The 23,626-nt window shown below is 36.5% G+C and overlaps 1 protein-coding gene across 2 annotated transcripts in view; it reads right to left on the reverse strand.

The window, feature by feature from the left end:
• ARHGAP15 (Rho GTPase activating protein 15) overlaps nt 1-23,626 on the reverse strand; it is a 601,111-nt gene that overhangs the window by 460,732 nt on the left and 116,753 nt on the right. For both annotated transcript variants that reach the window (XM_032356220.1, XM_032356221.1), the window contains exon 6: nt 17,330-17,419. In XM_032356220.1, the coding sequence (XP_032212111.1) occupies nt 17,330-17,419 (90 nt within the window). The remainder of the gene's footprint in view (nt 1-17,329; nt 17,420-23,626) is intronic.

Genomic DNA, 23,626 nt, shown 5'->3' on the forward strand with positions numbered 1-23,626 from the left:
TTTATGCCTCATTCTAAAAATATAGATGGCTTTTTTCCCGATGAAAATGTGTTCTTTTTGCTATTGAACCATTTATATTGATGGCTCTCATTTCTTCTTCCATCCCATCTGATATGATCTCTTTAGTATATACCCCAAAAGGATATCATTCATACAACTGGAAAGGAAAACAGTCATGATTTCCCATGCTAAATATGTATATTCCAGAAAACAATTGGTTTTTCAACAAAACCACTCTAAGGTATGTTTTCTCAGCAGATCATTTCCTGACAGTATAATAATACTGGGCATGACGTGTAACACAACTTTATACCTTAACAGATGGTATCGAAATTTCTATAACTAGCACACACACTTATTTGATGATGTAAAACATATATTCATTTACCATTGTAAAAAGGAATCACCTATTACCAGTCAGTTACTAACTGCAAGCATTTTCCTACCCTTACTTGTGTTTGGTCATCCTCCAAAAGCATCTCACTCTGAACGTTCACCTTAAGTTCCCATAGCTCCTGTATCTGACTTGGGCTTAAATAATTCTGGATGGAAATTTTCTAAGTTCTCAACATTTCTGAACTAATTTTAAAAACATATGAGTAGGTATGCAGCTTGACATAAGTTTATGAATAACTTGAACTCCAGTTTCACACTCAACAGTGCTTATTAAAGGAGCTGAATGGTTCTTTTAAGTGAGTCATTATGTTACCCTCAATGACACGTACACAATAAATTATGTTAAATGTGCTTTTATCTCTGGAATGGCTTGATGAAATTTCATTTCATTTAAATAACAACAACAGCCCTTTATTCAGACTGAGCAGGTGGCATCAGGTGATTCGTGGAGGGATCTAGTTGTGGTAGGGTCTAGTACTAGTTAACCATGTATATCACAACTCTCCCAGCAGGTGGGGGCGGTTCTACATCTGTGCTTTGTTGACTCTGGACTCCGTTAGTCCCATGAAATGAAGACAGGCCTGACATATGTTAGGTAGGAGATTTAAAGGCTAGCATGTGGTTGGCCATACCTATTTCAGAGAGAGGCTATTCCATCAACATGGAACTCGGAGTGAGGACAGTGTAGACCCAAACAGAAGAACTCTGTTCCTAAAGAGTAACTTACCCTATCTTGGCTAATAAAGGAAACATCAGTTTAATTATAGTAAATCAGAACTCAGATGATATTTTGTCCTTTGTGTCCTTCCATTAAAATTTTCTTCATTAAATTATTATATCCCTTTTGTTCAAGAAATAAGAGTGAATACTGAGCAAAGTTTAAGAAAAAAAAAATGAAAGATAAGGATTTTGTCCTTAAAGTAGAAACCCTATGTTAAATAATACGAATGGTCCCTCTAATATCTCTCTACCTCTGATAGAAATCACAGAAAATGATTACATTCTCAGAAATATTTCCCCTTTAATAAGTAAATTTAACAAATCCTATGCTAAGCGAACAAAGTAAGTAATAAACATGAATTAACAATCATAGATCTATAAGATTTCCAAATCGTGTCTGTTGTAAAATGATCTAATTCCTTAAAATGGCAACTGCTGACCACATTCAGTATGCCCTATTTTGTGTTCCAGAAAAGTTAGTAGAATTCATCAATAGCAAGTTAAGTATAATCCAAGTATTAGTTCCTTTCTTAGATCTTGTGTTTGAAAATATCTCAGCTACTTTCTCCAATCAAAGACATTTTCATGATTTGATTTGTATTACACTGGAAAAAAATAATTTTGCTTGGCTTTATAAGATAAAGTAACATGTGTTATCAAATGGCATTTTATATGGGGTGGGAAATTGATTTAAAATAAACTGTGAATAAAATAAAATAAAATAAAATAAACTGTGAAACAGGGACATAATAGGAATAAATGGGAAATAGTTGAGTGTTACTCAATTTCTTAAACATAAATTAGACATTTTTGAAAACTGACTTTTTCCAAGATTCTGGAGTTCTACTCAATACTGTGAAAAAGTAATAACTGAACACACAACTTCTAAAATAACTATGATAAAAGTATCATTTAAAACCTAGGCCTTGATGTAATTGAATAATTTTATCTCCAGTTTTTCATCAGTTTCTCTTCCTGAATTTAACCTAACACAGATTTAGAAATAATAAACCTTACTGAAATTTTAAAATTTAATTTAATTAAATAATTCAAATAAAATTTTAATCTAAGACATAGTAGTCATAGTATCATGAAGCTTTAATATGAATATACTATGCTTGTCTTTGGGTTTAATTATGTTAAAAAAAACTCAGAAAGAACTGAATGAATTAAATATATTAAACATTTTTGAAATAAACACATTTTGAGAAGAAATAAAGAAACTAAAAATCATATTGATGAAGGCAGTTAAGGGAAATGCATGTTTATCATACACAGATAAATATCTTCTGAAAAGTATCAGGAATAATAACAGCACTTTCTCTGTGGACGTTTTCAAGATTAAAGAAAATGTTAGAATCTTTAATTCTAAAATCCAAAGCAATGTGGTCTTTATGTTTTTCTTCACTAATGGTTTTTAACATGGAGGGTCATTTTCAACTTTTAGGAACAGACAAAAAATTGTCATGTGCAATGAAAATATGACAAGAATCATTTTCTTAGGTCATTTGAAAGCTTTTCCATCAGCAGCACAGAAATTAAATTTCTTTTCTTTCTCCCAGAAAGTCTTGAGGTGCCAAAACTTTTTGGCTATATTTAGATTTCCCAACTGTAGCTCTATCTGCTTTTAGGTCTTGGAGCTCAGTTTTTAGGTTAGAACTTCTATGGTTGCTGGCCTAACAGTGACCTGTGACAACCCTGGATCCTGTTGGTCCAGACTATTTTAAAAACCAGTTTAGACATAAAAACCCTCTGATTTTTTAAGAAGCCAAGAAAGATACTATCTTGAAGACACTGAACATGCTGTTCCATGAGCATTTGCTGTCATTTTTTCCCTTGTAACTTTTCAAGCCAAATTATGTTGCCTCCACCTAATGTTGCAAAAACTTTGGGTGAAAGCCCAAAGTGATTCTAAGACTCTGCTATGGTTCTGTGTAACCTGGCATCTTTCCTGGAAGTTAACTTTGTTAGGCATCTATTTCTATAAACAAACTATGTAATAGAAAAGACACATGACCAGATGAAACGCCACTACCTTCATTGACTCCACAAGCCTGTAAGGAGCCAGTGCTTGGTCATTAATCATTAGACACTGACACTTGAACTGTGGTTCCATAACTTTTAAAAGGCCATTTATACAGATTGAAATTGGCTTTCAAATCTGTCATCATTTTTCATGAAAATCAAGCTACTGAATTTTATTGGTAGACGTATTACTTGTATTGATCAGCTATTGCTCTGTAACAAAGCAGGCCAAAATTTAATGGCTTAAACCAAGTATTTATTCTTTTACAGTCAGGAATCTGGGTCACACTTGGATATTCTCATATAGCAATGCAACCACAAGTCCTCAACCTACAGTACCAGGCCATAAGCATATTTCTGGATGCCTTTTGTGGTGTACAAAATACCCATAACTTAGCAGTACCTGTGGCAACTCCAGACTACGGGGCAACTCTTCTTGACTTGGGTCCTTATGACAGAAAATTTAGTAAAGAATTAGAGTATCATGTGCTATGGAGTTTGTGGCAGGGTCAAATATGGGCTCCTGGGTTCTCAATGCTGTACCTCCTCTAGTAAATAAATCGCCACCATTGTTAAGTCACTCCTGGACTATTATTAGGTTGGAATAGAGATTAAGCATTTTATCATAGTATATCAAGTTACTATGTAACTTCAGCTTCCCATGATGAGCTGGGGAATGCCAAATCCACAAAAATGTAATTTTGGGCAGCAGCCCATGGATGGAAATGCTGTATTCAGGATTTGGTCCAAGCAGGTCCAGGATGCCTACATAACTTTCATGAACATATAGCTGAAACTTCTATTTTATCTATCAGTGTTTTAGCAGGGCCTCTCGCTGAGATTCCACTTATGGCCTCTTGGGGTTTTTCAAAGCCAGCTGATAAAACATAAAAAACTGAAGCTTGATTCATGGGTGGCTCAAACATGCTGGAGAACATCAAAAAATGGACTGTAGGTACACCAAAGGCTTACTCTGGGGTCACCGTGTAAGACAGTGGTGAAAAGAAATCTCCAGGAAGAGATAGAAGCAATAAATTTGAGTTGTAGAGATAGGGTAGCCTGAGGTAAGGATATAGACTGGTTTCTAGAAAGTGGAGAATGTTTTTGCTGGTCAGTCAGAGGCCTAGAACAAGATGGCCTGGAAGACTAGGGACAACCAAGTCTGGCAAACATCAGTAGACTCATGGGAGTGAGCACAGAGCATGCAGATCTTTGTGTTTCATCTTTAATGTCGTGATGTCTACCAGAGTGAGCCAGTGTACTGGGTGATTTAATCAAAGTTTCCTCCAACCTCTGTCTTTAGCAGCTCATAACTTGTGAAATAGGCTCATGATGAATGGAGTGGCCATGGTGGCAGAGATGGAGACTGCGCACTCATCCATACAGAACGCCAACCTTTCCCCAATACTGATGTAACTCCCACCACTTCTGACTGCTCAGTCTTCTAGCAGTAGGCAGGCACTGGGCCCTTCAAGAAGACCAGCCAGGTGTGCCTAATAGCTAATTGACTACAACATACCTTTCCCATCCTTGGGAAACAGGGATTCATTCTCACCAGAATCGACATCAGCTCTGGATATGGGTTTGCCTTGTTGTCTATGATGCCTCTTCCTGCCCCCATCATTCCATAATTTTAAGAATGCCCAACTTTACAACAGAGGACCATTCACAACATTGTCTCAAACCAAGAAAGTGAAGCAAGTACAATGCTGGACACGTGATCCTGGGATCCATTGGTAGACATAATCAACCTAATAAAATAATGACTCCAATTAAGATAGTAGTTTGGGGAAAAGACTGTTTGATTGGGGTGCCATATTCCAAGCACAGTATAGATATTGATCAATATCTGAAACATGTCCCAGTGTCCCCAGTAGCCAGACTACATGAATCTAAGGACCAAGAGGTAGAAGTAGGAGTTGCTCCTGCTAGTAACCCATTGACAGCATCTACATTTCCACGTTCTTCAACTTTGGCTGAATTAAAAATTCTTGTTCGAGGGATGGGAGATAGATTTATTTCTACCAGAAATTAGTAATGGTATCACTGAACTTAAAGCTATAGCCACTGGTTGGTAACTATGGATACTAAAGATGTTCACCAGCAGGCAAACCAAATAGCTACTCTACTCAGGGATAATTGGTCCTAATTAAAATGAGGAGGTCAGGCAACTTCTGCACAATGGGATCAGGAGAAATGATTCAGGAACTCAGGAGATTCACTGATTTGTATCTAGGTGCTTCCAGGCCTAGTGAAAGCACTGAACTTTCTAGTGCAGTGAACCAGAGCCTGGCAATGTAAAAAAATTAAGAATTCAGGGCTGTCAGGTATGAAGGTCTGATTTAACTCGTGAGGTAAACACAACTAACAGATCTGACTGATACTGAGAAAAATCTAGAATGAGTTGATGATGAACATCGAATATGGTCTCAGACACAGTTGCAGTAGAAGAATGTAGTTTTTCCACTAAACTTTTTTTTTTTTTTTTTAAATCAGCTTTCTTGTGGAGATGGAACCCAGCCACCATCTTGAAGACTCTACAATGGGTAAGACTCAACATGAGGTACAAGTCAATTTGAATATTGCAAGGAAAATTATATCGGATACTTCCTGTGTCCTGTCTTACATCCTCTTGCCTTTACTGTGACACCACCTAGGCTTCAAATCCCTTTGTATTAGCTACATCTTGCCTCAAGCATTGCTACTTATCTGCCACTTTCTGCCATGAATATTCAGAGTCAGAGGAGTAGGGCACATGAAGGAGCCTTCTTGGAATACCCATACATGGGCAACCTAAAAATCAAGAAGATTTATCCCATCCCAGAGGCAACCATCACCAAAGTGGTAAGAAGCTGATGGACAAACGCTTGGTCCTGTCAATCCTTGGGTGGAAAATTCCGACAGGCATCCTAGCCACTCTGTGAGCAACTCAGTAACGGCCCTGCATTGTCTTTTCTTATTTCTCCATTTCACCCTTGCCAGTACCAAATTCCTGCTTTCTGGATTACCTCCTAAATAAACTAGTTACAACACGATTCCTAGTCTCCAACATTGCTATGACAGGGAACCCAGCCTAGTCAGAGGGCATATATGGCAAAACTATTTGCCTAAAAAGAATTCAAAACTAGCTTCCTCTGAAAGGAAAAGGATCACCCCTCCACTGAGATACAGATGTCGCTGTCATAAAATCTAGCATAAACAAATACACCATCAAATGCCCTGCTATAAAATGTAACATCTAGCAATTACACACTAAAGGATTTAAGGTGACATCATTCATTATAGTATATGAATGAGCCTCCTGACTAAATGGGAATTTGGTGTTAAGTAGCTATAAAAGCTGCCCAAAAAGCAAATTTTATTGAAATAAATATTAACAACTTATGACTGCAAACTGAGGTATCCTGATCTCTATTATGGAGCCACTAGAAACCACCATAGGGATGTATCCAAGTCGATTGGAAGAACAATTTACTAGAAATTTTATATGTATAGATGAAAGGGTCAGGGGCACCATCATTATGGATTTTACTTGCTTTGTAAGGTGTACTGCTGGTGGTGCTTTTTTATACCCTCTTCCTAAAGAGAGATAGAGTAAGGGTGAGGAATTGAGCAATCTTCCCAGGAAAGATGAGCAACGTTCTTCCAAGAGTCAAATGGAATGTGAGGAAGGAAACATTTTAAGTGGCAAAAGAAGCTAGTAACAAGGGTAATACCAAGTATGCATTCACAGTGAAAATCTTAACCGAGAAACTTAAAATAAAACCCACAGTCTAACGTTTAAAAATAGGCACTTAACAAGTTTTCTTGCAGAGGGTAATAGTCATTTAATATTATAATTCTCTAAATTTAGTGCAATAGCTCTTTGTTATCTGACTTTCCTGAATCATAAGGGGATTAATGATATAGGCAAATATCCACTAGAAACTGAGTATTAACTATTGGATATCATTCCTGAGTATCTGGGATTAAACTTCAACTCTCCTCTTGGGGCAATATTAACTCATTATCTCCTATACTCTTCAGAGACCTGTGATCTGTACAAATATCCATTTTAAGGATGAGAATTTTCACTATGTATAAGGAGACATCCCACAGTTATTAGAAACTTAAAATATATACTAAAAATACAAAGGTAAACTTATTGCTTCTAATTAAGAATGTGTTAACGCACTGTGCTTCAGAAACAGCAAAATTTCTTAACTTACATTTTAAGTCCTTTGTTTCTGATAAAACATGTACTTTAGCTGAAAAATATTTGCCATTTAATTTGTAAATCCATGAAGAAAGACAAATTCATTAGTCTCTAAAGTCATTAAAAATTAATCAGATTTCTTTAATATAGCAGTTGGATGACTGGGAAGAAATCTGGAATTTTATGAAGTCCTATACATTTTTCTCTTTCGACATTGTAAATTATGTTATTTCCGAAGTCAAACTCAGTGAGTGGTCACAAAAAAATTCATGCTGGGATCCTGATAAGGAATTTATAGCATCTCATGTACATTCTTATTTAAGCAATACAGTGTATCTTTAGATTCAATAAATCTTCCTAATATTTGACTATATGTTTATTTTCTAACAGTCATGAGTGTCTATAAAATTAATCAGTCAATAACAGCCAAGGGTAAATTCCTTAGATAAGTATATTAAGATACTTATATGTTCAGGACAAAAGATACACAAGTGAGCCATTGACTTCTCTGAATCCTTCGTTCTATGACAGAGAGAGAGGACTGTCATCAGATGATTGATACTTAGGGCCAGGGGATTTCACGTCTATATTTTACGACATAAAGAAAGAAAGCCCTCCTTCAAATACCTTGCCAGAGCGCCCAGACAAAATCAAACCAGTGAAGTCAGTGCTGAAACACGGACTCGCCACCAGATGGCAGCAATGCTTTTATGAATAATGCAGCATTCTGTGCAGTCCATCTAAGATTTCCTATGTTAATAATAGAACAATCCTTACTTTAGTAAAAGGACAGATTTGTTCATCATGAAGTCAGCCATTTTTTTCATGTCACTGATTACATTTTGTGGGGTCTATTTGCCTTCTAGTATTTGGGTCCCCCGAAATATTTATTTTCTTACACATTAAACATCAAAGTGCTGTTGAATTTCATTTTGATATTGTGGTAGAAAATGCCTGTGGCTTGAAACAAATATTTTCCTTTCTGATGGACAAATAACATCTGTGGTTGTAAATGTTCCAGTGTAGCTGTCAAAAGAGAAGGGTTTCACTTAATTTCCTGCCACCCTCATTGGTACATCCTACACATCAAAAGAGTATATTCATAACCTCCTCTTCTACGAATTGATTTCGAATCTACCACAGATCTCAAATATCAGAAGCTTGTCTTCTACTTGATGATGGGTGTTTGAATTTTGAAAAATATAGGTTTGCTTAAATTCAAGTTAACAAAAGAAACACAAAAACTATCAAGTATAATGCACCGGCACCCCCCCCCCCCCCACCGCCCCGCCATCAGTGTTTCTTTCCCTTTTGGAGCCATTTGCAGTAAATTTGTTGATTTTGCCACTAAAATTTTTGGTTTACACATGGTCACCAAGGAAGTCAGGCTGGTAGAATTTACCCAATGTTGCGCATAAAATGTTAGGCAAATTGGTGGGACTGAAGCCAAGAATCTAATAGTGCTCTTCTAAAAACAGAAATCCATCTAAACCCTTGATGTCAATGTTCCTTTCTTGGTCTTTATCTGATCTGTTAATCTGAAAACAGTTCAAAGGGCTCCCTTCCTGATTTCTCCCCACCATCAGGCATTTTGTTTCATTGTTTCACTTAGGTCATCTCTCAACGTCCTGTTTTGTCAAGATAAAATTTAGAGCAGCCTCCTCTCTCCTTCAAATACCAAGAATCTTTCACTCTTCTGCAGTGTTTTATATTTTTTGCTTTTGAATATTTATTTTCTACTAAATTTTTAGTAACACATTTAACTCATATATTGAGAGATTCTATGCATAGATTCTACAAGTGGCCTCTCCAAATCTGTGTGAGTGCTGGCATTTTCCTTTCATCTTAAACTTAGTGGGCTCCCTCCCTCGTGTTCATTGCAAACCTTTGTTTATGGATGCTTGCTTTGTTATTTTCTTACACTCCCTTAAACATTGCTCTGAGGTCGGAGAGTTGTGCTCACCACTGCCCAGATTTTTCTCCTGCTCAGTGGCTTGTGGCATATAAACACTGTGAATATATATGTATTTTTTCTCTTGCCTTCAGATCCAGCCTCATTACCTTATGTTTCTAAAAACTGAACGGCATTGGCTATTTATCTGCCAGTGATCCTAGGCTATCCAAAAGCACTCAATTTTATTTTACCCTGTGTCATCCTTATGGACAAGCTGTAAAATGTGATACCATTTACTGGCCCCATCTATTATGTACCAGCTTTGGGGATTAAATTGTTCCTTTTTCTGGAAGAAGCCTGTTCACTATTAAAAAAAAAAAAAGCATACTCAGTATGAAATAAACATGGCTGCTCTCTTTTAAAAATATAAAATAAGAGTTTTGAAACATGCATGGAAAGGGTATCCAGTGTCTTGAATGTTGTCTTGCCAGTATCAATGTAATATTTTCTGGACTTTACAAGATGGAAGTCACAAATGGAGAAACAGTTACACTTGGTGATTCTGCTTAGGCCTCGTGAAATTCCCAACTGGCTATGTTTGCTTTTGCTCAGGTGAGCCTGCATGGCCTGAAGTTCCAGGTTTGATCCTGTGTAGCTCATTTAACCACACTCTGCTTCTGTGGACATGAAGAACTACACTGTCAACCCACGCATGGCTAGTGGTACCCTTGTGATGGCAACCATCACACAGGTACTACGGACACCTCAAGGAACAGAGTATGTTCTATGAAAGGTGGGGGTTTACATCATGTCAACCAATGAAGAATAGCATGTTGCATTAAGCCTTGTGTCAAATTAAAATCCAAAATTTATTCCAAACGCACAGCTCTAATCTTTGAGCAGACAGACAGAACCAGCAGTTTGCGGAGACAGTGTGAAGTGAGCTAAACAGTGATCTAAGCTCATTAGGTCACATGCATCCATTCTTCCACTAAAATGTTAGCAGGATAAGAAACCAAGTTGTCATTTTCTTTTTTTTCTCTAAGTTTTTATTTATTTTATATTGTAGTCTTAAAATCTTGGTTCCCTGGACTGATTAGGTACTAAAACTTCCTACCATGGCTATTGTCAAGCTGTACTGCCACCCTGTTGCATTCAGCTTTGATAATGGTTAAAAAGGAAATGAATGCAACAAGATCACATCTTGCCCTTCAGTAGCAAGTGGAATAAAAGAGCTATGCAAATGCAAATGCAAATACCCTCATAGACTCCTAAGCTTAGTGGGATCATCAGGAAACACACGCTTGTTACTGTTGCCTCTAATAACATACTCAGTTTCTCCGTATCTTATTTGGATACTTGAGACTGTATTTTTTTTTCAGAGAGCTTGATTCCTCAAAAATTGAACCTTTAAAAGGACAGTGGTCCTCAAGTCACCTGGTCTGAACAAATAGGCATGTTCTTTCCTTGAAGGATGTACTCTCCATCCATCAACCTGATTCTGTTTTTCCTTCCATCAGTCAGGCTCACGTGTTCCTTAGGTCTCACCTTGGATTCTCACAGTCAATTTTATTTCCTGCGACCAGGCTCTTTCCTTTGCTGTGAATCTTAGGCACCCCTGACATTAATATTCCTAAATCAAAGTCTCAATTATAAAATTATATCACTCCATTCATCAAAATTCTTCTCTGCAATCCCACTGGCAAAAGTGAAGGCAAAATCATAAAGATAATCATATATCTTTTCTTCAATAAGAAAATCATTATTGTCCCAATCTCTCAGTGGGGGAATAAAGAGAGTTACCACTGTCTCACTTTCATTTTTGAGCAGAGTTGCCACGCTTGTCTCTAGGTCCCCTTTTGCAAGTTGCCATCAATAGCTTGGTAGAGACTTTCAGGGCAAAATACTTAAAGTATTTAGTGGCATAAGCCATTAATTAATTGACTTCTATTGATTAGATATTACATTAATTACACTATTTATAAGAATAGAATATCCAAAAATCATTTCTGTAAGGTTGGAGGACACATATTCTTAGTTACAAAATAAACAAAAAGATTTTCACTCAACATATTAAATCCTAGTCTATTGGTTAAATTCACAAGGCAGTACAAAGAAGAGAAGGGGAACGGAAACCGTGAATTGTGTCTTACACATATCTATCTCTCCTGTCCAGATCCCTCCAAAATCCACATCTGGAATTTCTCTCAAAGCTTTGTGAGATGACAGGGTTAATAGATGAATAATAATACCTGGTTGCATTTATATTAAAATTGACCTTTTGGAGTTGCCTTCAAACACAGATTGCCTTCACATTAACACAGATGGGAGACAGGTGAGGGAACTGTTATCTCTTACTTGTTGTGAAAAACTCTAAGTTGGAGGAAGGGACCCTCTCCTGGGTTTTACATACAGTTAAAACTGACAGAGCCAAACTGGGAGCCATGTCCCCACACTTATGTGCTGTTCCCACTGTACCTTCTTAATGATAGATGAATACCTAATAGGTAGATAAAATGATTGGGGAGAAGCTAGGAAGAAAAACAAAAACAAAAATAAAAACGACTGTATTAGACATTAATGCTGCTCTTACTCTGGTTTATTTTTAATGCCATGCCTTTTAAGATACTGTGAGTAATTCTCTAAAGTGAAACCAGCTTTACTCGAAATCTAATGCATATATGAATGTGGAAGAATCATCCTTTTGCATTTAGTCTAACTACAAGCATTGAAAAATGAAAGAGAAAATTGGTAAAAGCTCAGATTTATTTTAAACCACTACTTTTAACAGAAGGAAATGGATAAAAGCAAAATACCAGTAGTTTTCCTCTTGGCTTAAAATGACATTTTCCAAGATGTTATTAAATTATCTTCACATTAATAAACTTAAGGAGTACTTAAACATTTCAAGCTAAGACATATTCAGATCAGGAAGAGCAATCAAATTATGTTTAAATGTAAAGCATATCCATGGAAAATACTACATGAATATGTTTAATATACATTATAGCCAGAAGACCCCAACCGAAGTCAGAAAAGTAATACAAGTAATGATAAATCTACTCTGAGATTTACCTTACTTTTGGGGACAGAACCTGTTCCCCTGAGATATATTTACATACTAAAAAGGGAATCTCAGATCCAGGAAATTCAGCCATGATTTTTGTCGAGGTTTTAAATTGGTGCCAGGGAAAGAAAACAGACTTTCATCTAGTTGAGTCATTTAACTGCCTTTTTTTCTGCCTTTCAAGCAGGCAATTGATATAGTTCTGATCAGCCATAATTCATTAATAGCAGAATTATCTTATTTAAAGCACATAATCTACAAATGAGTCTGCTGCATGCCCATGGGTAAAATTTTAAGTTTTATTTGAAAGGAAACTCAGGAAAACTGAGGTCTAGTTACTGTCTCACTGTAAGAAACAGTAAATATTTAGGGTATAAATGATTTCACTATCTTAAATAATCATCTCCCATCATATAGGTTGCAATGAAAAGGACCAAGGAAACAGAAAGTATGTTTCTTATTCTTTACCCCTGTTTACAAAAGGGAATAGAGTGGACATTCTGGAAATCATCTTGGAGGACAGAGCCTATATTGTGAACACAATACCTAACGGTTCTTTGACAGTGAACTCTTTTTTCAGCTGACAGAATGCCAATCTAGCCTTAGCAATAACCACTGAACGAGTTGAAAGGAGTCCAGTCCTTCGGTGCAATGACTACGAAGCAGTATGCCACATAGTCTCTTCCTTTGTGTTCTCTGTGAGGAGACAAAACTCATTTACATAAGAGTAAAGAACATGGATGTGCTAAGCTAAATGGCCCGGAATGCCTTACAGTGCTTGGGACCATCCTCTATTTAAAAGGGAGTAGCTCCTTGGAGGTAGCCAGTGTTTTAGACATGGAGCGTCTATGGATTTGGTCTTTGTGTCAGGAACTCCCTTCCCCTGACTTTCAAAAATATTTAACTTGGAGAGAGTCTTTTGTTTGAAGAAAAGAAGAAAACCTGAATGAAAATGTTGGAGTGCCTGGGTGGCTCAGGGGGTTAAGCCTCTGCCTTCAGCTCAGGTCATGATCCCAAGGTCCTGGGATCGAGCCCCACATCAGGCTCTCTGCTCAGTGGGGAGCCTGCTTCTCCCTCTCTCTCTGCCTGCCTCTCTGCCTGCTTGCGATCTCTCTCTCTCTGTCAAATAAATAAATAAATAATATTAAGAAAAAAATGTTCCTCACACTTTGGAAACAGGAAGATATTAATGGTTAGAAAAATTTACTTATTGTTTTAAATCCCCTTGCAGTCATTTGCTCAGTTGAACTCCCCCTTGAGCAGCTTTATAAATGCGGCCGTATCCTCGAGGAAGGAGAAGGTGACGGGGCACCACTTGTGTCACAGACGCCACCCGACAATACTGCCATCCTGTAACACGGTTTTATTTAGTTATTACAACTATCTCTCTGTAAATGACATTTAGGATTATTTAAGATTATGTTGTAATCCTTTTAATCCTCAGTGCTTTAAATTTCAGGCTAAACACCAAAGAGCAAACTAGCACTTAGCAGGAATGTTTAAAACATGTGATTTGAACATAAATCTTTTTATTCACTCTTTCCCTGATGAAGACCTCGTGCGGCTCTCAAGTTAACTAAGAAAACTGGTACCACAGTTCATTACAAATCACGCGGCTGCTAAACGCTTTCTCAAGCTACATCAAACTTGTGATGGTCCTTGACAATTATGCTAAACGCAGAATTAAATGAAGGTTAGCAGCAATGAACATTTACTGATACAATTTAGAATTTGCGTGACCTTTTTACAAGTACAAAATGTCTCTCTGGGTTTGTGTGTATGCGTATGGAAATGGTCATTCTCTTTCCTAAGGCGAGCTGTTAGATGCAGGTATACACATGGACACACATACATTATATCACAGTCATACCTTGGAAACACATATTAGGACTTGTCTATACATGCTTTATTATAGAAGCTGCTAATGATTTTTAAATTTATATATATTTTAAATGTAATAATAATAATCTAATAAATGATATATATATATCATTTATTATATATATATCATTTATTATTAAGAAGTACCAATTAGGCCCAAGAGTTTTCTGTTATAAAACAAGCAGATGTTCTTGAACTCAGTCAGCAAGCATCATTCTGACTTACTGAGAGTTGCTGAATACCAAACCTTAAAACTGAATTAATACCGCCACTGTTATGTTACCATGGACCAATCAAGTAAGACTGAACCTACATCAAGGGGTTTAGTAAAGACTTCAGCTGTGGAAGATATTTGGGTTTTAATACAAAAAGAAAATGAACAACTCAAATGTCCCAATGGCATATACAAATGAATGAGACAAATGAAATCTTTCCATTGTGTGTGTGTGTGTGTCACGGATGTGTGCTTCTGAGTCTTCCAGGCGCATAATTTTTTATTTGTTTTCCTATTCGTGTTAAGTTCGACTTCTCTACAGACGTTGTAATTAGGTGGCATATAATTGCTAGTCCATCAACTTTTTAAAGACAGATTTCAAATTTTAAATTATTTCTAATTTTGCTCTTCTTTGATTTTTCTTGAACCAAAAATCTCAATAGTCATTTGCTATCTGTAATCTATAATTCATAGGCTGAGATTGAACACCAAGCCTAATTCAAACTTGGAATTTTAAAGCTATTTCTGATGTAGCACATGGTCTTTTTCAGTCAGGAAGAAACACTTCATTATTCTGCAGGTAATGAAACCCTTGTACACACACACTCAAACACCCAACAATGCCTTAATGCCATGTTTTTGAGATATAATCATGTTTATTCTGATCATTTGAGAGTTAGACCAGCTAATGTATCTAATCAAATATTGATGCAAGTCATCTAGATTTAGCTCTCTGGCAAATCCTTTCCTATGCTTTTTCGTTAACAGAACTATAAAAGCTATTTATATTGTTCCTCACAAAGGGTTTACCCTCGTAGTCTGTATCTATGGATACGTATTAGTAAATTTTACCCCAGCTCATATATTTGGGTAATAAAAAGATGTCAGCATGACAAGAAAACCATGATTCACCCCAAAAAGAACAAAGCAGGAAATAAAATCAGAATCTTTCTTTAGCTTTGTTATTCACATCATCCTTATAATCACTTCTTTCCTGTTTCTCTACACTACAAGGGGACAAGACAAAAAGAGTTGAGCTGGATGTAAGAACCCTAAGGTCCCATATACTGCTTTGGTACCTTACAAACAAAAGTAGCCGGCAGAACTACTCCAAAAAGCTACCAAAAGTGAGAATATTTGGGTTTTATTTTGTTTTAATATCTTGGGAAATAGCTGTTTCATATTCAGAAATATGAAAAACAAGGAAAAATTATATCAGGAGGTAGTCAGTCATATAAGGAAAGGTCAATCTCATATCATTAATATATATTATCATACATATCAATACAATGACTTAAATATATATCTGTGTAAATTATGTTCAAAGCCTTGTAAAATTAGGCATAAACATTCTTCTTCCGTATCTGCAGTTCTGTATACATTGTATATATTCGACTGTCATCCTCATTTTTTATCTAACTTAACTTTTCAAAAGATCAACAGTGGAACTGAAAAAGGCTACCTTAGACCAACTCCCAAGAGTTTCTATTGTCCAAGAATTATGTCAATGTCAAATTTTAATCTCTTTATTTTATGACATGGGGACAAGGATTCTAAACTCATAATACATAATACAACACCACCACTTAACTCACCTACTCACCTAACCTAATTCAGAACTATTCATACTGATCATCTAGGTTATCATAAAAGCTAGGAATATGACCTCTATTCTTTTTTTTTTTTTTTACTTATCACAGAATAACAAAAAGAATAAGAAATTGGGAGTCAGACTGTTTCACTGGTTCACAATTCCTCTCTTCAAAACAAAATTTATTTTTCTTTTCTCAATTCTGTAAATTCAGATTCTAATCACTTTAGGCTGATTTTAGTCCTTTGATTTCTAGACAAGTATGTTTAGTTTTCTTTCTTTCTTTTTTATTTTTTCTTATATCTTTCTCTCTTTTGGTAAAAAGAAATAAATCTTCAGCACATAGAAGATGAATGCCTGAATAAAATAAGAGTAGAACCAGAAAAATAATTTATTCTAGTAATGTTAACGTGGGTTTACTTTATTTGGTAGACCTGGGTTAGCGTCTGAGAAATGCAGAATTTGGAAACCAGTTTTTTTCTCTACAGTGAGAGTTCAGGAAATGTCACCTATCTACACTTCTGTAAGACCCAATATATTAATTTCACTGATGAATTTAAGAATGGAATAGACCTTTCTTCATGAACAAAAATGGTCTTAGAAGGCATTTAATATAGTAATTATAATAATAATGTTCCTGGCTACTAAAGTTATAAATTCTAAAATATACCTAGAAAATTATTAGTTACTTTGGAAATACAAAAGTAAGTTAAATCTTACATAAAGATAGAAAAAGATAAACCTCCATAATTTAAAGTTATTAATTGCCAACGGGATCTTAGTAACATCATATATGAAATATTCAGTTTTCTCATTTCCTTTCTTTCAAGGATCTCATCTGGTTCTTTTCATTCAATGTAACATGATTGAAATTATTAACCATAGTTATTTTTTCCCCAAAATTAAATTATGCAATACAAAAATATCCAATTTCTGTAGCTGTTCAGCTCTTTCCAACCCCTAAGTTACGTGGGTAAATGTAATGTGTGACTACAGGTAAGAATGGAAATGGATGCCAAAAGTTTATATCTGAAAGTTCTACAATAAATCTATATAAGTCAAACACCCTAGGTCTGAACCCCAAACAGCTATCAAATACAATGCAACATTCAATGACTTTCACTGTAGAATTAATCAAGATACAACATATATTTTCTATTTAGATAGCAACCAGTAACCAAGAAAAAGCCACAAACTAAAATTCAACAAAGAGGTGAAATCAGTTTTTCACAGTGACCTTCAAACAACTAGTTCATGCACATGAAACCATCACAACAAGGAAGTATATGTTGGGAGCTCAGATTTAGAAGTAATAAGAGTAAATTTAATATATGTAACATTCTTACCTGAAAGACATTCTTTCTGCTTGACTTTTCCTTGGCCCATTCAATGTGTGCTCCACACAAATCTACACTTTCTGGTTTGTGCCCAGTTTTCTGTAAACAAAATTGAAATAAGAATAAAAAGTATACACCATTGGTGATGCCTATCAGGAGAAGTAAAAGTTTATTGAGTTAGCAGCTATACATACTTATAGTATAAAGCCTTTCTCTTTCTTTTTTTTTTTTTTCAGTTTCAAAGAGATATCTGCACCCTCATGATAACTGTGGCATTATATACAACAGTCAAGACACACGGCAACAACCTAAGTGTTGACACAGGAATGGATAAAGAAAATGACATGTAGATAAAAACATAGATACAGATATAAATATCAATCCACATGGAAAAATTATTCAGTCATTAAAAAGAAGGAAATCCTGCTATCCATGACAATATGGACGAAGCTTAAGGGTGTTAATGCTAAGGGAAGTCGGTGGGACAGGAAAAGATAAATACTGCATGATCTTACTTATATGTGGAATCTAAAAAAGGCAAACTCCTAGAAACAGAAAGTGGTTACCAGGGGCTGGGGACATAAGGAGATGTTGGTTAAAGGTACAAACTTTTAGGGTGTGACTGGCTGGCTCAGTCTGTTAAGCATCCGAGTCTTGGTTTCAGCTAAGGTCATGATCATGTGGTTGTGGAATGGAGCCCCACATTGGACGTCACACTCAGCACGGAATCTGCTTGAGATTTTCTCTCTCCCTCTGCCTCTGCTCCTCCTCCCACTCATGCTATCTCTTTCTCAAAATAAATAAGATCTTTAAAAAAAGAGGTACAAACATTTAGTTTGAAAATTAGTACATTCTCAAGGTCAGTTGCACAGCATGGTAACTATAGTTAACACTGTACTGTATCATTGAAAGTTGCCAGAGGAGTAGATTTTAAACATTCTCATCACACACACACACACACACACACACACGCACACGCACACAGAGGTAACTATGTGATGTAGTAGATGTGTAAACGAATATTAACATGGTAATCATTTCACAATACATACATACATCAAGTCATCACTCAGTACACCTTAAACTTCTATAATGTTCTCATGTATATCTCCATAAACCTGAAAAAAAGCTGCCAAATTTAATAAATATTTATTAGATGCCAACTGTGCACCATTTAGAAGTTCCTTTTTCGAACATCAAAGACTACACATGTATGCATATATTTTTATTCAATACATTTAATTTAGACCAAATGGATTATAGCATGTGCTTTCTTTTGCATGACACAATGTGGATATGACCTAAAGCTTCAGTATTTCATGATAATTAATTAATGGGAGCATTATCTATATTTTTTTCTTCATATTCTATTTTATTTTTTAAAAGATTTCTATTTATTTATTTGAGAGAGAGAGAGAGAGAAAGCGTAAGCAGGGAGAGGGAAAAGCAGGCTACCTGCCAAACAGGGATCCCAGGACTCTGGGATCATGACCTGAGCCAAAGGCAGATGCTTCACTGACTGAGCCACCCAGGCGGCCCGCTTCTTCATTTTAATTTGATTCAAATGTATCATATTTATATAACTTTAAATTTGAAGAACTCAATACATTAAACAAAAGCTCGCTTGTTTGAGAAATTTCTTTATTTTCAAAGAAAGTAATGCCATGTTTCAAAGACTCCAACTATTTTCAGATGTTCTGAGCAACTCTCATTTTCTCTATAAATTCAGTATTTTTCTCAAACAATTTTCCACTGAACAATTTAAAATTTTAGTATAAGAAGCTTATAATATTTTAGACAATATTTTAACAGTAAACTTTACTTTAAAACATGAGATTATGGGGGTTCCCTGTGGCTCATTTGGTTAGGTGAGCTGACCCTTGATTTCCGGTCGTGATCTTGGGGTCATGGGATCGAGCACCACGTTGGTCTCCTCACTCAGTAGGGAGTCTTTGGGGAATCTCTTTCTCCCTCTTCCCCTGCCTTCCATTACCTCCCTCTTTCTCAAATAAATAAGTAAATCTTTAAAAAACAAATAAATAAAACAATAAATTATGGAAGAACGGCAAAGACGTTATAAGAAATCTGTTCACAATTGTTGACTCATAGCCAGTATAGCCAATTCAATATGTTTAATAGAAATAGACTTTTTTTTCCTGAAAGGCCAGAAAAATGGTGGATTTACAGTAAATTGTGAGGTTCATTTTTTTTTTTTTGGGTTTGTTTTTTGTTGTTGTTGTTGTTGTTGTTTTTGGGTTTTGTTTTTTGGCTTTTTGTTGTTGTTGTTGTTCTTGTTGTTTTTTGGCAACTCAATAAAATTTTCTTAAGAGGGAAACATTGTAGAAACCAAGCATAACTTCCTTTCAGGATAAAATTCAGCTGACAGGACAGTCATGGATAGCATATCTTTTTCTGTTATCTGGTAGTAATCTCATGAGAAGCCGATCAAGGCGAGGATGCCTCTTCCAGATGCTTCCGTCAGTGAAATATTTTTACAGTTTTACCCATTCTTTGCCCCCCAGATGATCACTATTGTGGAAGATCTCAAAGCATGGTAACGATGTTCATTGTTGAATGATTTATGATGTAGATAAATGAAAACACCCTGCTTCTTCTTCCCATTAATTAGATTATGGGATACTCAGAATAACAGAAATAATCATTAAAAGTATGTAACAAAAGAGATTATTTTCCCCGTATAATGCAGTCAGGGAAAAAAGATGGAATTATTTTCTAGAAGAAACACTTTTAATGTGCCAAGCACTTTTCTGTTTACAACTAGCAACTCACTTAATTCTTTTAACACTGTATGAGGTAAATAATATTATTATCATCATGGTATAGGTAATAATATGTTAGAGTAATTAGGCATACTTTCCCCAGGTAACACAGGTAGAAAAGGAGGAGCCCAGATTAAAAGAGGGCAGTGTCACTCCAGGGTCTGCTCCTAACCACTATGCAGTCCTTGAGAATTTAATATACACTGTGATCACATGCATGTTAAAACATGTAACATTTTGGGAAAGAGATGATTTTCTTATTAGACATATTGGTCTTGTTTTTGTCCTTCTCTGTTAAACTCGATCTTCCCATTGGGCCTTTACACCACCTGTTTACCTGGAAAACCTCCCAGTCTTCACATGGTTGACTCCTTCTTATCCATCAGGTCCCAGATAAATGTCACCTTGTCAGAGGTCTTCTCTGACTGTCTTATAGAAAAGAGAGCTGTCTTCTAGCTTACTCTTTCTCTATTTCACTACTTGTTTTAATTTCAACACAGCCTTCTTCCTAACTGAAATTAACATTTATATTTTTATATGCTGTCTGTTTTTCTCCCACTAAAATTAAGCTCCCTGAGCTGGGGCCTGGTTTGCCTTTTCCTCCACTATCTTTCCCAATGTATGGAACAGTGCCTGGCACAGAGTTGTTGTTCAATGAATATTTGCTGAATTCATAAATGAAGGAAAAATACCAAAATGCAACTAGCTTTTGTGCTTTGGAAGGAAGGTTTGGGCATCTAAAAATTCCCCATGTTGTAACAATTAAGATTTATATTTGGTTTAATTCTTAAGCAGTCTTTGCTTCAATATGGAAAAATGAAAAACAGTTTAATGGACTCATGTGGATTGAACCCAGTATTTCACAGAATCATTCAATAGACATTAACTGCACAATTGCTATATGTCAATGTGTTAGCCACTGTGCTGGGCACTGGGACTCCAGAGGTAAGGAAGATACTCACTCTTCCTTTCAGAATCCTATACCAGCTTCAAACTCTATGTAATTTTCAGTAGGCTTTTTCTTTATGGGGAAAAAGCAATCTAAGCTTTTCCAGAGTTCTCACCATCCAGCTCTACCACACTCTTCACATCAGCGTCGTACACTAAATCCCATGGCTTTGGTTCTGGCTTGGATTTATCTCAATCTGAACTCTGCCCATCATTCAGTCACCTCCCATGACCCTGACCTTGACTCATGCACTCTCCATAAACCCACTGCTTCCCCTTCTCTCCATTTCATTAGTCTTCATTCTCCTTCTCATCTAGCAAATCCCATGTTCTGAGTTTTCATCACTCCCACCCCGTTATGTTTGCTTTTGAAGTGATTGGAATCACCAGGCCTTGTATGCACCCCTCTGGGCCCTTACTGGTTTCACTTCCTTCCATAAACACACCTATGTCCCCAACTCACCAACGACTTCAATGCTCCCCCATTTCTCACTCTCTTGCTCCCCCCCATGCAACGAGCCACTCCACTCTTTCATCCACTTTTCCTTCTTCTATCATTTTCCTCATGTCCCCTAATTCTGGCAAAATAACTTTTGACTACTCAGAGAAGTAACATTACAAATAATGGCCACTTTCTTCTGCTGGGTTTTTAACTCTACTTAGGAAAAAAAAAAAAACCAATGAAACAAGCAAACAAATAAAAACACGGTAAAAAAACACTTAACATATCCATGAAATCATTGCCAACATCAATGTCATCAACACTTAGCAAACTTTTTTGTGTGTTCCTAGTCACTTTCTGTTCTTCCTCATAACACCTCTCTTCCAAGCTTCACCACATTCCAGCAGCCCATCAGATGGCATGCTCCTAATTTGCAGTGTTCATACAACCCTTGAGCTGGAACATTCACCATTCTTCCCAATTTCAGAGTCCTGTCATCAAAATGAACTAACGTACAAACACAAACTTTCATAAATCCCTCTCTGTCATGCTTTCTGAAGCTTTGTATCTATTTCTCATTTACTCCTTACAATAGTCTTGTGCAGTTGTTACCATCGCCTTCAACTTATAATGTGGAGAAACTCAAGCAGTGGGTGGTTAAGTGGTTACATAAGTGGTTACACAAGCTCATGCACTTAATGTGTGCCTGAGCAGAGATAGGAATTCACTGTCCTCCAACTCCAAGTCCCAAGTTCTTGATCATAACCTAATACATGACCTCCTCTCCTCTCCATACCCAACCTTTCCTCCTACTAGGTCACATGATGAGAATTAACATTTTCTATCCCTTCTTTGTAAGTGTCATAATTTCCCATATTCTGTTCTGGCTCCTGGAAGTTTGGATCGGAGTCTGTGATTTGGGTCCACCTGTCTAATGAACTCCCATGCCTGGCATGACACTGGCGTCTATGAACATCAAAATCTCCTGGCCCATTGTTGCCATACAGTGCATGATCCACTTCCAAAGCATGTCCTTTTCTGCCTCAGAGGAAGAGATGTTCCTCCTTCAGCCCATGGCTTTTCTGCTCAGTTCCTAATTCTATCCAATCCTGTTCCTCATTTTCTAAGTTGTCCCTTTTCTCCTACAATTTTAACCTCTCTCTCCCAAACAGATTATATCCACAGATATGCTCATGTCACTCTTGTTCAAAAAAATACATAAATATATGCAAGCATCAACCCTACAACCTTGCTTGTTCTCAATCTCGCCAATTTATTTTCCATGATTGCCAGGATTCTTGAGTTTTCTGCAGTCACATTCTCTGCTTGCTCATGTTTTATTCTCTTTTCAACCCACTGCAGGCTTTTACTCCCTTCCTTATCCAATCTAAAAAATGTTTTAACCATGAAAGTCAACAAAAACAATCTGATGCCTTCCCTCCCATCATCCTTCTACTTGAACTCTGAACTGTTAGATTCTGTTCCTTTTCCTTAAAATCTGCCCCTCAGCTATGGAGACATTTTCTCTCTAAATTTTTATTTCACCTTTTATACTGTCCCTTCTCTGTTTCTTTCTCCGACTTCTCTTCCTCTTCCCACTTCTTAAGTGTTGGTAATCTCTGGTTTACTGTTCCAGGTCATTATTTCTTATAGTTTATTCCTTCTTATGGGTTTCGTCTTGCTTCTGATCTGATCCATCACCTGGAACATGTTGACACCTCAATTTTTCCTCTGGCCTCCAGCTCCTACTAATGAGCCAAACTGTGTTTTCTTTTATTTGTTTTGTTTTATTTTTTTAGATTTTATTTATTTATTTTACAGAAAGATCACAAGTAGGCAGAGAAGCAGGCAGGGAGAGAGGGGGAAGCAGGCTCCCCGCTGAGCAGAGAGTCCGATGCGGGGCTCAATCCCAGGACCCTGAGATCATGACCCAAGCCGAAGGCAGAGGCTTTAACCCACTGAGCCACCCAGGCGCCCCCAAACTGTGCTTCCTAACTAACCACCATTAAGATGTAGCACAGACACCTCAGTGAAATCATTGCCTTAGACTTGCCCCCTTTTTTCTACTACTTGTCATGCTTAACCATCCCTTGATCCACTTCACCTTTTCTTCATTCTTCTCTTTCCTTTACTGTT

This window comes from Mustela erminea, chromosome 8 (assembly GCF_009829155.1).
Source record: "Mustela erminea isolate mMusErm1 chromosome 8, mMusErm1.Pri, whole genome shotgun sequence".
NCBI lineage: Eukaryota > Metazoa > Chordata > Mammalia > Carnivora > Mustelidae > Mustela > Mustela erminea.